At 38.3% G+C, this 14,416-nt stretch overlaps 1 protein-coding gene across 1 annotated transcript in view; it reads right to left on the reverse strand.

Annotated features, from left to right (window-relative positions):
• Nucleotides 1-551: 551 nt before the first annotated feature.
• The window catches only part of LOC117372516 (ATP-binding cassette sub-family C member 12-like), a 40,489-nt gene continuing 26,624 nt past the window's right edge, over nucleotides 552-14,416 (reverse strand). The window contains exons 16-29 of the mRNA XM_055222564.1: nucleotides 10,894-10,928; nucleotides 10,064-10,180; nucleotides 9,882-9,985; nucleotides 9,023-9,199; nucleotides 8,724-8,950; nucleotides 6,950-7,087; nucleotides 6,679-6,868; nucleotides 5,768-5,857; nucleotides 5,497-5,686; nucleotides 4,555-4,714; nucleotides 4,043-4,121; nucleotides 3,599-3,712; nucleotides 727-891; nucleotides 552-644 (exon numbers count right to left, since the gene is read on the reverse strand). Coding sequence (XP_055078539.1) covers nucleotides 552-644; nucleotides 727-891; nucleotides 3,599-3,712; nucleotides 4,043-4,121; nucleotides 4,555-4,714; nucleotides 5,497-5,686; nucleotides 5,768-5,857; nucleotides 6,679-6,868; nucleotides 6,950-7,087; nucleotides 8,724-8,950; nucleotides 9,023-9,199; nucleotides 9,882-9,985; nucleotides 10,064-10,180; nucleotides 10,894-10,928 — 1,879 coding nt within the window. The remainder of the gene's footprint in view (nucleotides 645-726; nucleotides 892-3,598; nucleotides 3,713-4,042; nucleotides 4,122-4,554; nucleotides 4,715-5,496; nucleotides 5,687-5,767; nucleotides 5,858-6,678; nucleotides 6,869-6,949; nucleotides 7,088-8,723; nucleotides 8,951-9,022; nucleotides 9,200-9,881; nucleotides 9,986-10,063; nucleotides 10,181-10,893; nucleotides 10,929-14,416) is intronic.

Raw genomic sequence — 14,416 nt, forward strand, 5'->3', positions numbered from 1 at the left:
CTTTGTTATTTGGTGTTATTTGGGCTGATTGGGACCTGATGAGTGTAAATACAAAGAATTATCTTTTTACATTATGTAGTTTCTGAGAAAAGTGATGTAAAAGGAATGTCTTCATACATGGACATTTTAATCATTTTGATAAAACATTTGAATAATGATTTTCAAAAACTATTTATTAAGACCCTGAAAACAGCAACATTTGTCCTGAATGTAAAAACAAAATGAGAAACAACAATTATGCCTCTTGGAACAATGTGTCTCATGTGAAGTGCTGCCGATAGGAGCAGGAAGTCATATATAACAAAAAAAATATATATATATATATATTTTGAACATTCTAAACTGTTAAAAATATTCTAAATTGGACATTTTGCATTGTTGCTGTTCTCATATGCTGTTCTTCTAAAAACTTGCATTGTGGCCCTAGACAACCCAACCTATGTGTTGTCCACATATGTGGACGTCAGGTCCTAGGAGGTTAAAGAGTACGTGTCAGGACAGAACATCAGGACATAATATCTGAATACAGCGTAAATGCGTGCTGGAAGTCCTCAACTCCTTAAACTGTTAGCGGCCGCCAACAGAGAGGAGAAGACGGAGTCTGGCCTCTGTTGTAATACGTCTGGCCTGTCCAGTTCTGCGACCTGCCCAACACAACAACGAGAGTCACACCAAACTCTGTAACTGCTGCCTGTATATATAATTATATATATATATCTGTGCTACCTGCCCCTGGTCCATGACCAGAACACGGTCGGAGGTCAGGATGGTGTTGATGCGGTGTGCGATGGTTAGCACGGTGCAGTCCTGGAAGCCATCTCTTATTGTGTTCTGGATCAGAGCGTCTGTCTCTGTGTCAATCGAGGCTGTTGCCTCATCCAGCAGAATGATCTGCAACAGTTCAGATACTATCATGGGTAAAGCACTATGCATCATTATACAGTGAGGGAAAAAGTATTTAGTAAGCCACCAATTTTGCAAGTTCCCCTACTTCATAGGTACACTTCAACTATGAGAGACAAAATGAGAAAAAAAATCCAGAAAATCACATTGTCTGATTTTCGTTTTCCGTAAGTCTTTTCGCACACTGCTTGCTTGTACTTTGGCCCATTCCTCCATGCAGATCTCCTCTAGAGCAGTGATGTTTTGGGGCTGTCACTGGGTAACACAGACTTTCAACTCCTTCCAAAGATTTTCTAGGGGTTTGAGACCTGGAGACTGGCCAGGCCACTCCAGGACCTTGAAATGCTTCTTATGAAGCCACTCCTTCATTGCCCAGGTGGTGTGTTTGGGATCAATATCATGCTGAAAGATCCAGCCACATTTAATCTTCAGTGCCCTTGCTGATGGAAGGAGGTTTTCATTCTTTTTTTTATTAGTTTATTTGACAGGGACAATGTGCAAAAACATTAAAGATGCTTTACACCAGATTATAGCTGAAACTAGTTTCCATCTGTAGTCCCTGAGCAGGTGAGAAATACAATATAAAATGTAAGCAATATAATCAATACACACTCACACACTACAAATGACCAATTATTATACAATAAAATTTTACAATAAAAAACTAAACTAAAACTATATCATACCAATTACCATTCTTAATGCTGACACTGATTCTTTAATAATAATTTCTTTAAACATTAAATGAAAAGTTTTTCACGTCAGAGGAAAGTTTCAGACTTTGTGGCAGTTTGTTCCATTCTTTGATGCTTTGAAAGAAAAAGCTGTCTGTGCGAAGGCCGAGGTCCGTTTAGGTAATCTGCAGTCATTGTGACTTGTGGACCTGGAGGTCCTGGCTGTTTGTTCAGAGCAGAGCTGCACAATTTTTTTCATTGGAGGAGGCGCTGTGTTATTTAAGATTTTAAAGACTAATCACACATTTGAAAAGGTAATTAAATTGTCAAAGTTTAACATGTTATGTTGTGAAAATATTGGACAATGATATCGTAGTGGCTTTTTGTCCAGTATCTTAACAGCTTGATTATATAAGGACTTTAAAGGTTTTGTTGTTGTCTCACTTGCTTGAGACCAACAAGATATACAATAATTAATATATGTGAAATAATCATTGCATCTAGATACACTTTTGCAGCATCATTGGTAAATTTGTTTGTCTAAACACAGACAGACTAAATTTTAAAGTATTAGAAACTTTTTTAACATGCTTTTTAAAACTAAAGATTGGATCCAGAACAACTCTTAAATATCTGAATTCCTCTACTGTTTTGATTTGGCTCTTATTATTTATTTCACTCAGAATCTCACGATACATGGCCCCATTCATTCTTTCCTTTTCATGGATCATTTGTCCTGGTCCCTTTGCAGAAAAACAGCCCCAAAGCATGATGTTTCCACCCCCATGCTTCACAGTAGGTATCGTGTTCTTTCGATGCAACTCAGCATTCTTTCTCCTCCAAACACAACAAGTTGAGTTTTTGCCAAAAAGTTCTATTTTGGTTTCACCGTACATTCTCCCAATCCTCTTCTGGATCATCCAAATGCCCTCTAGCAATCTTCAGACGGGCCTGGACATGTACTGGCTTAAGCAGGGGGACACGTCTGGCACTGCAGGATTTGAGTCCCTGGTGGCGTAGTGTGTTACTGATGGTCGCCTTTGTTACTTTGGTCCCAGCTCTCTGCAGGTCATTCACTAGGTCCCCCTGTGTGGTTCTGGGATTTTTTCTCACCGTTCCTGTGATCATTTTGACCCCACGGGGTGAGATTTTGCGTGGAGCCCCAGATCGAGGGAGATTATCAGTTTTTCTGTGTGTCTTCCATTTTCTAATAAGTGCTCCCACAGTTGATTTCTTCACATTAAGCTGCTTACCTATTGCAGATTCAGTCTTCCCAGCCTGGTGCAGGTCTACATTTTTGTTTGTGGTGTCCTTTGACAGCTCTTTGGTCTTGGCCACAGTGGAGTTTGGAGTCTGACTGTTTGAGGTTGTGGACAGGTGCCTTTTATACTGATAATGAGTTCAAACAGGAGCCATTAATACAGGGAACGAGTGGAGGACAGAGGAGCCTCTTAAAGAAGAAGTTACAGGTCTGTGAGAGCCAGAAATCTTGCTTGTATGTAGGTGACCAAATACTTATTTTACCGAGGAATTTACCAGTTAATTCATTAAAAATCCTACACGAAGTTTAAATCTATCAACTGGACAAATTGTTGTAAGAGTGAAGACATTTCGATGCTCATCCAAGCTGCTTCTTCTGTTCTGGTCTATATTGGAGAAACTAAATAGCTACTCCATAAGAGGATGTACCAACACCGGCATGAGAGCTCCTCTGGACCCCAGTCCGTCGTACATCTCCATCTCAAAGCCACTAACCACGGCTTGGATGAGCAGCGAAACATTTTCACGAAACGTTTTCACTCTTACAAAGATTTGTCCAGTTGGCAGATTTAAACTTCATCTTTTACTTTGGATCAGACCTGGACGACTGAGGGTTTAAACAGACTGTACCTATGATGAAAATGACAGGTCTCTCTCATCTTTTTAAGTGGGAGAACTTGGTGGCTGACTAAATACTTTTTTGCCCTACTGTATATACATACACATATGACATATATATAAGACATGTATATATGACAAACCTTTGAATTGCGCAGCAGAGCTCGAGCCATACACAGCAGTTGTCTTTGTCCTACAGAGAAGTTCTCTCCATTTTCCAAAACTGGAGCGAGTAACTTCTCCTCAAGCTGTGAGATCTGTGGATGTCAATGTCAGCATAGGCACAAAGGTAATTTTAAAGTAGACATGAACAAATGTATGCTTTAATCTACCCTCCAGATAGGTATAAGGCCAGTAATCTAACCAGAACTGAAGAAGCAGCTTGAATGAGCAGCCAAACATCTTAACACCTACATCTTTTTGTCCAATAATACAAACAGCCCAAACTACTGGTCTGTGGGTGCTGCTCTGGCCCTGCTCTCTGCAGTCTTCACTGTTGTTAAAACGCCACATAAATGAGGTGTTCACACCTGAGCACCTAACCTCAGCCTCTCTCGGCTCTAAAGACTAAAACAGAGGGAACGTACAGACTCCTTCATATAGGTTTTCTCCAGCGCTGTCCAAATTTCATCGTCACTGTAACTGCCAAAAGGGTCCATGTTGTATCTGTGGAAAATACAAATATTTCATATTATCTCAAGGAAGGAATACACTGAAAACTCACACAGTCTAGTGGTTTATACTTTTTTAAGGAGCTTGTGTCTGCTCTATAATTATAATCTATGGCACCCATGGATCATTATGTTATAATTTTGATCTTTTAAATCGCAATATTCATCTACAACACCCTAAAAAATACCAAAAAATACCAAAAAATAAATACAGATAAATACCAAAAAATACCAACTCTTCAGTTCACCCCTCACTTCTCCTTTCTGCTGTTGTCCCATAGAAATACTTAAATTAAAGGACTTCAGTCCTAATATTCACCCAAAAAATCCAATAGATTAGTTCACATAATTAAACCTACTGCTGGTACAGAAACCTGCTTGAAAAGCTGAGGAATGAAAGTGAAATGAAATACATGTGTGTCTAGTACCTGACAGTGCCGGCAAAGAGAACAGGGTCTTGTGGGATGACAGAGAGTTTGCTTCGTAGATCATGCAGATCAATGCTGGATATGTCCACTCCATCGATCAGTATGTATCCTCGTGTGGGCTCCGCCAAACGGAACAGAGCTACGATCAAAGACGACTTCCCTGTTCACATCAGGATTTAGTTCAAACACAGAGGCAACGGCTTTAAAAGGCCCATAATACACTATTTTCAGATCTCTGTTATAATGTTGTTTCCTCATCACTAACATACCTGGAGTTGTGTTTTGTTTCATTCACATGTTTAACACACAAACATGTGGGTTAAACATCTGTGAATCAAGCAAATGTTTAACACACAAACCTTGTATCTTTAGACTGAGTTGTTATCTGAAACAAAAACACACTCTGTTCCACCTTGTGATGTCATCATGTGGTAATACAGGAAGTGCTCCGCTGTGTTTTTAAACTCCACACACCTTCACCAGAATCATTTGAATGATTTCAGCCCTGGAAATGCCCATCTCTACTGAACTAAAGGTAAAAGGAGCCGTTAACTTGGTATCTACAACTTCATGACATCACAAGGTGGAACAGAGCATTTTGAGCTTTGGTGATATAGACAGACTAATAATAAAGGGTTGCTCAAACATGTGTGAATGAAACAAAACACAACTTCAGGTCTGTTTTTGAGGATGTAACAACATTATAGCTTAGCTTAAAACTCACAGTCCGTTTTGCTTAATATAGGACCTTTTTAATGAAAAGACTAACAAAAATATCAAGGAACATTTAGCACATTCAAGGCTAAAAACGTACTTTCTTAATCTTGACTACACTGATCTGGAGCTATTTCTCAACCGTACGTGGTAACAGCATTAGACGGATCACAAGAGTCAGAGTCAGTTTTGCGTAATATAACAAAAATACTGCATATTTTGACCAACCTGATCCTGTTCTTCCCACAATGCCAAGCTTCTCTCCACCTTTGATGGACAGGTTCAACCGATTTAGGACAATTGGAGTGTTTTCTCTATATCTCATCATATAGTTGTGGAAAGTGATGGCCCCGTTCATTGGCCAGTGTTTGGGGATATCAACATTTTGCACATATCTGGGAGACTCGGGCACGTTCTTCTGTTTAAGTGTGAACGTGTATTAGTTCATAGTATAATAGTGTTGTCCATAGTAAAACAACATTATCATAACTTTGATTACTTTAATGTATTCTTGAAGACGCTCCACTGAGGTGAAACACGCAGCCACGTCCGTTGCCTCTCTCACAACATACTGAAGCATTCCTGTCAGCTAGGCACATAGAAAAACATATTTGGAGCTGGAAGTATTTAAAGCATAAAACTGTAAAAGGGGTGGACTGAGGGAGTGTGACATCATCTGTAGCATTTGGAGTATCATAGCAACCAGTGAGCCAAAGAGTGGATTAATATGAACATTTTAAAACCAAAATGCCAATACCAACAACAGCAGTTGGGTAGAGAAAGATGATGGTTTTTAAATAGAAAGTGAATTTGAGCCAGAGTCGATGGAGCCTGAAGTGCGCCCATGTTCACCTCCTATTTGGAACGCAGTGGCTAGCAGTTTAGCTATGTCCATTTATATAGACAGTCTATGATTTAAAGGGTTCATATCAAGCTATTTTCTGATCTCTGTTCTGTTGTTTGTTGTTTCCTCATCATGCACAGACCTGGAGTTGTGTTTTGTTTCATTCACACATGTTTAACACACAAATCCTGCATATTTAGGCTGAGCTCTTCTCTCATGTGGTAATACAGGAAGTGCTCCACCATGTTTTTAAACTCCACACACCTTCACTAAAATCATTTGGATGATTTCAACCCTAGAATTGCCACTGTCTACTGAATTAAAAGTAAAATGAGCTGGTAACTTGAAAACTACCATTACATGACATCACTAGGTGGAACAGAGCATTTGGAGCTTTAGAGACTAATAATAAAGGGTTACTCAAACGTGTGTGAATGAAAAAAAACCCCCACCAACTTTGGGTATGTTTTGATGAGGTAACAACATTATAACACGGTTTAAAGCTCACAAGTGTCAATTTTGTGTAATGTAGGACCTTTAAAAAACATTTGAGTTACATTGTGTACCTGTATGATGTACATAATGGCCAGTCCTTTTAGATGTACCGGTATGAGGTTGTTAGAGGTAAAAATAACAAATATTGATACTAAAAAGCTCATTATTGCGGCAAAAAAATCCAGACAGAATGACAGCTGTCTAGATGAACACTGAAACAAGAACAGGTAGTTTGAGTTCACATCTATAAGCTGCTTAAACCTACAACGGGAGAGACAAGGAACAAAATTAGAAACAGGAATAAGCCAGAACAATTAGTTGTTATTGTAATGAATACTGTACCTTTGTAAGTGGCTGACTTTAGTGTTGTAGGCGTGTATGGTGCTCAGCCCCTGTAGTGCTGAAGTGGTCAAGGAAATACAAGGAGAACGACTTATGTTCTCTATTTGCTTTATCCGTTGAATACTTGTTTGGAATATACTGGGGAAAAAATAAAAATGGGAGAATATGTTTTGTCATGGCATACTTTCTTATATATTTAAAGGGCCCATATTACACTATTTTCTGATCTCTGTTATAATGTTGTTTCCTCATCACAAACAGACCTGGAGTTGTGTTTTGTTACATTAACTCATGTTTATATTTAGACTGAGTTCTTCTCCACCTTGTGATGTCATGTGGTAATACAGGAAGTGCTCCACTGTGTTTTAAACTTGGTACACCTTCACAAGAATCATTTGGATGATTTCAGATGTAGAATTGTCCGCCTCTACTGAACTAAAGGTAAAAGGAGCTGTTAACTCGAACACTACCTCTTCATGACATCACAAGGTGGAACAGAGCATTTTGAGCTTTGGAGATGCAGACAGACTAATAATAAAGGTTTACTCAAACATGTGTGAATGAAACAAAACACAACTCCAGGTCTGTTTTTGACGAGGTGGCAACATTATAACATGGCCTAAAGCTCATATTTAATATAGGACCTTTAACCGCCTTAACTGGCCTGAGACGAGTCAGAAATTGCAATAGATTATAAATATGCTTTATATCTTCTTATTTACAATTACATATGAAATTTCTAAAATACTATGACTATACGTTAACACATTTCACATTAAACACATTTTAAAACACAGCATATCTCTATAAAGAAATACTGTGATTAATATGATTAATTATTGAAACTACTACTGACACAAAGACAACAACACAGAAAAACCCCAGTGAACAATTTTAAACCTCAGTTAATGTCAGTGTTCATGTCTCAATCATAAGAAAGAGACTAGGCAACAATGGCATGGATGGCAGAGTTCCAAGGTAAAAGCCACTGCTGACAAAAAAGAAAATAAAGGCTCGTCTCACTTTTCCCACAAAAACATCTTGATGATCCCCAAAACTTTTGGGAAAATATTCTGTGGACTGATGAAACAAAAGTTGCAACAAGTGCATCCCGTTACATCTGGCGTGACATGAACACAGCATTTGATAAAAAGAACATTACACCAGCAATGAAACAAAACATGGGGGTGGTAGTGTCATGGTTTGGTTCTGCTTTACTGCTTCATGACCTGCACCACTTGCTGTGATTGAAGGAACCATGAACTCTGCTCTTTACCAACAAATCGTAAGGGAGAACGTCTAACCTGAAGTGCACTTTGGTTCTGCAGGACAATAATCCAAAGCCCACCAGCAAGTCCACTTCTGAATGTCTTACAAAAACAAAATGACGGCTTTGGAGTGGCCGAGTCCAGAACTGAACCCAATAGAGATGCTGTGCCATGACCTTAAAAGGTGGTTCATGCTAGGAAACCCTCCAAGGACACCGTCCATTGAAAGGACACTTTACACTGGGAGGACACAGTACACTATGAGGACATAGAGAGAACACTGTACACAGGGAGGACACAGAGCGGACACTGTACACAGAGAGACACTGTACACAGAGAGAACATTGTACGCAGGGAGGACACTGTACACAGAGAGGACACTGTACACAGAGAGGACGCAGAGAGGACTTTGTCCATACACAGTGTAGCACCTGTAGTTCATCACATCCAAGGCATTTCCCATTGTGAAATACTTCACTATTTTCACCAAAAAAAACACAACTTACAAGAGGATTACTCCAATCAGGCCTCCAAAAAACAGCACACCCACGAGAATGAACGGGAAGATGGCGCAAACAACAATGAAGATAAAAGTGACCAAAAGACAGAACTGAATAAAAGGGTCGATGTGTGATGGGAGTATCGTGTCCACGTCCTCCTGGTCTTTAGCAAAGCGGTTCAGAATACGGCCAGTTGGAGTGGTGTCAAAGAAACTCATGGGACAAGACAGGATCTATGACAGGAAACAACATTACAGTTGTCGTAAAGTAACAACGTTATGACTATAGTCACATAAAACACTTACGTTTTTGAACATTCGGTCGTGGTATTTGCAGGCTGCTTTGATTGTGAGCCCAGTGAAGACAAAGCACTTTAGAAAGGCCAGTCCCAACATCAAAACAACTGTTAATCCATAAATAATTTCATAAAAGTTATACTCAGGGTGTTCATTGAAGAAGTGGAAAAAAGTGGTCTCTTTGAACTGTCAAAAGAAGAGAAGCAGGTTTATGTTATGATCCCAACAGTCCTGCAGTTCATATGGACTTGGATTGTTTAGAGTTTGAAGGCTCTATGGCAAAATGTGTCAAACATATATATATATATATATATATATATATATATATATATATATATATATATATATATATATATATATATATATATATATATATATATATATATATATATATATATATTCAGACCCTCCCTTGCTTTGTGGCGCTCAAACCCTTGTCCTTCTCTAAATGAGCTTCATGATGAAGTCCCTGAAATGGTTTTCACTTCACAGCTGAGCCTCAGGGTCAAGAAATGACAAATGAAACCAGGGTCAAAGCAAAGGGTGGATTTAAAAAAAAATCTAAAACAAGTTTGGAGTTATTTTGACTTTATTTTGAGTTTCCTACATTCCACATGTGTCATTGATAATTTTGATGCTTCAGTGAGAATCTACAGTATAAATAATCATGGAAATAAAAAAGGAAACGGAAAAGGGTGCGAAAACTTTTGACTGGTCGTATAAGTATGTTTGATTGTACTGCATATAACATGAGGTAATTAACCAAAGTCTGTGATATCAACACAGGACAAACAATATGTTTCCATATCAAGCCTGCCTGTTTCCTGAAAGGTGGGTAAGAATTTGAAAAAATAAATACCATTTTCACCCCATTTCTTTGTCCAATCCAAAAACTGAGCCACCAGTTGCAAAACACTGTGGATCCAACAAGCAAGATAAAGATGAGGAACACGAGAGATACGGCACACAGTCCTGAGGAGACACAGAGAACGAGGTATGTGAAGGGTGTGCTGACAAAGGCCTTAGTGAACTACTCCAAGTGTTTTTCACCTCCTGCTGCTTTAATGTAGCCGTAGTACACTCCCCACTTCATAGTGCCCTGTGTTTCCTGTTTTATGAGCTGGTCTTTGCCCAAAGGGGCTTCAGGAGGACAGGTAATGAGCCGAGCTTCACAAGGAAAAACATTTTCACAGTTACACAAGAAATCATTATTCTTCCAACTATTACTTACTATTTCCATTAGGGGTCAAAGGTGTTCAGTCCTATCCGGTTAACTTTAAAGCAGTCCTATTGTGCTTGTGTCTGCTGTATCGTTATAATCTATGACACTCGTGGATCATTATGTTAAAATTTTGACATTTTAAATCACAATAATCATCTAAAACGACTTAATAAAGGAAAGAAGTCCACTGACTTCTGCGTTAGAAAACTGCGGTGCCCAATGGGAGCTGACGTCGCCGTAAACGCCATCACAACAAAGTGCCAAATGCTCTCATTTTAATCAAAATGAAAAACAAATTTTCAAGTAGGATATACATTCCTGAAGTCAATATAGGCGCAGTATTCTAAATGTACAATATTGCTACAATCAATGCAACACTTAAGTAATTAATTTGTGTAATAATAATGTCTGTGTAATCCTGTCATCCAGGTCTGATCCATAGTAAAAGCCACAGTTAAATCGGTCAACTGGACAAAAAGTTGTAGGAGTGAAGATGTTTCACTGCTCATCTAAGCCGCTTCTTCAGTTCTGGTCAGATTACTGATGGACACTGCCTTATATCTATCTGAAGGGAGGGGTTAACTACACTAAAACTGTAAACATCTATTGTTAACAGTTTCCGCCTTAATGGGACTACATTCAGCCTGAATGGGCCTACTGGCTATCTCTAGCTCTTCTTTGTTTCCTTTGAGTCTGAGGATGGAGTTATATATGGGGGATAGATGACGTCTAAGGGCTCCATTCCTGTTCAAGGAAGGATTGTCTTTACTAACAAAAACTGCTTCTTTGTTTAAATACCACATATTTCCAGTTTAGAAGAAACTTCTATAGGCAAATCCACAGCTGTGCCATGGGCTCACCGGTCTCTTCTATCATGGCTAAATTATATATGGAACAATTTGAACAGGAGGCATAGGCCTCATTTCTAGGCACTCCACCCACACATTGGTATTGATATGTGAACGACAACTGGACTAAAATCAAAATTCAAGAACTGGAACCCTTTACTGCACATATTAATGCTGTGGACCCAAACATCAAGTTCACACAGGAAGAGGCCGGGTAGAAGAAACTGGCCTTCTTAGATTGTGCAGTAACAACAGGAGAGGACCAGGGACTCCAGGTAGAAGTCTTCAGGAAGCCCACACACACTGACCAATACCTGCTGTTTGATTCATAAACAAAGTAATGTAGTCTACTCCATTCAGTGTAGTGAAGAGTGCAGTGAGCAGGACACTGAGAAACTAAACAGATAAACAGAAGAGGATGTACCAACACCGGCGGGAGAGTTCCTCTGGACCCCAGTCCATCGTACATCTCCATCTCAAAGCCACTAACCACTTCTTTGAAGATAGTGAAGTTCAGATCTTAGCCAGAGAAAAGAAATGGTTTGAGAGAGGAGGCTATTCTAGTTAGGAAAGAGAATCCTTCCTTAAACAGAAATGGGGGCCTGAGACATAATCTCTCCCCCATCTATAACACCATCCTCAGACCCAGAACAGTGAGAACAATAGCAGGGTCATTAAGGGCTGAATAGGGCAGTTAAAGCTGAAACTGGAGACAATAGATGTTTACAGTTTCAGTGTAGTTAACCCCTCCCCTCAGACAGATATAAGTCAGCGTCCACCAGTGATCTGACCAGAACCGAAGAAGCGGCTTGAATGAGCAGTGAAACATCTTCGCTCTTACAACGATTTGTCCAGTTGACAGATTTGAACTTCGTCTTTTGCTATGGATCAGACCTGGGTGACTGAGAGATTACACAGACGCCTTGTTGTTGTTGTTGTTACAAAAGAACAAAAGAAACTTACATTTTGGGGAAGCTGACCCAGCGTTTTCATCTGACATGTCAAAGGCTGGAAGAGAGGCATGTTCACAAGTTATTACGGTAGTTTATTTCAAAAATATTCTAGAAAATACACATTAAAAACTATTTTGTGTATTTTGAATCTAAGCAAAAGGTGAATGGCAGGACAGCAGACATACACACTATCTTTTTGACAAATGCATGATTCAGATTTGTAAAAATTAAGGCCGACCTGGGTTATGGATTCCATTTCCTGATGCAGCTCTTCGGATAGTCTCTTCCTGCACTCTGACCTGAATAGGGATCTCTGCTTCATCTTTCTGTTTCTAAAAAAACAAAAAACTAATTATTTATATATATATATATATATATATATATATATATATATATATATATATATATATATATATATATATATATATATATATATATATATATATATATATATATATATATATACACATATATATATATAAGTTGAGTTAAAGAACAAATTTTATGTTGGAAGTTTTGCTGAAATTAGATTTTTTTTTACTATGGATGATCTCTTCACAATGTACAATGTCACTTGTAATTATACACTAATAAAGGTGTATTTCGGGCCAGCTCAAAATAAATAGTTTAGTTTTAAAATACTGCTCAGGCTAGTGCATTAAAGAAGGGTTTTGATGTGACGGCTGGGTCTACGGAGAGAGAAGACGAGGAGCAGCGGAGGATTCAGCAGGCCTGCTCATGGGAACACAGGCACACACGGGATACACGGAGCAGATCTCCAGGACGGAGAGCGAGGGAGAGACTACAGGAGTTTCGGAGATAAAATATAAGAGATTGATGGGAGGTAACTGCTAATAGGAAAACAAACAAATACATTTAAATATTAAAGAATAAATAAAAAGTTTGCCGATATAAACACTACTAAAATAGACAAGCATGTGGAAATCCGGCAGTACGCTTCTCTTTAAAAAAAAAAAAAAAAAAAAAAAAAAAAAAACGTCCCATGAAAAATAATGATACTGGCAAGAGGGAATTGAAAGTAGTTGGACATAGTAGAATGGAAGTTAGACTTTTTGAGTCAACACTTACAGAGGGGCCCTTCTTTAGTGGGAGGCGTAACCTCTCCCCTACCAACAGGACACTAGGGTCACCCATAGGCCCAGACTTTTACCAGGGGGTACTGTTCTTTAATATTTTAGTTAGGGTTCATAATGTTCACTGGGTTGTTACGGTCATGCTGTCAATATTTTTTTCCTTGGTTAAAGATGTGTACCAGTAAAGTGAAGATTGTCTCTCTGAACGTGAATGGCATAAATAATCCAATTAAAAGGGGCAAGGTTCTTAAAAAGGTAAAGAAGGAAAAGGCAGAGATCATTTACCTACAAGAAACTCACCTGTTAGATACGGAACATGAAAAAATAAGTAAGTTAGGTTATAGAAATGTATTTTATAGTTCATTTAAAGGAGGTAGAAAACGTGGAGTAGCAATCTTAATACATAACAATATAAAATTTGAGGGCCTGAAAGAAATTAAAGACAGTGAAGGTGGATATGTATTAGTTAAGGGGAAACTAGAAGAATATGTGGTTACACTGTTGAATGTTTATGCTCCACCTGAATCTGATAATTCCTTTTATAAATCTGTATTTGACATAGTGGCTATGGAAACAGAATGAACATTAATATGCTGTGGAGATTGGAACATTGTCTTGAATCATACTTTAGACTCAAGTAATATTAAGAAAAACAGTAGAACATATTTGTCACGATACATCAATACAACATTAAATGAATTGGGGATTATGGATGTTTGGCGAGAATGTCATCCATTAGAGAGGGACTACACATTCTACTCAGCTCCACACTTAACTTGTATAAGAATAGACTACATTTTTATGAACAAAGAAGACAGGTTTAGAATATTAGAATGTAAGATAAAAGCAGCTGATTTGTCAGATCATTGTGCATTGAGTCTAACATTGGACCTTAGTAGAAAAATTAAAAATACAAACTGGAGACTCAATGTTGGAATGCTTAACAATAAACAATTAAGGGAAAAGCTAAAAACTGAAATCAATAACTATAAAAAAGAAAACTGTAATAGAGAAACAGATCCCACAATGGTGTGGGATGCTATGAAGGCAGTATTGAGAGGCAAACTGATATCACATGCAGCATATATTAAAAAAAGAAAAACGTTAGACTATCAGACCGCCACAGAGGAATTAGAAAAACTTGAAAAGCTACATAAGGAAAATAACAATCCAGAGATACTTGATAAGATTAAAGAAACAAGGGGAAAAATTGATAAGATATTAACAGAAGAAGTGGAAAAAAATATTAGGTTTTTGAAACAAACATATTTTGAAGGAGGATCAAA

Source organism: Periophthalmus magnuspinnatus, chromosome 6, assembly GCF_009829125.3.
Source record: "Periophthalmus magnuspinnatus isolate fPerMag1 chromosome 6, fPerMag1.2.pri, whole genome shotgun sequence".
NCBI classification, from domain to species: Eukaryota; Metazoa; Chordata; class Actinopteri; order Gobiiformes; family Gobiidae; genus Periophthalmus; species Periophthalmus magnuspinnatus.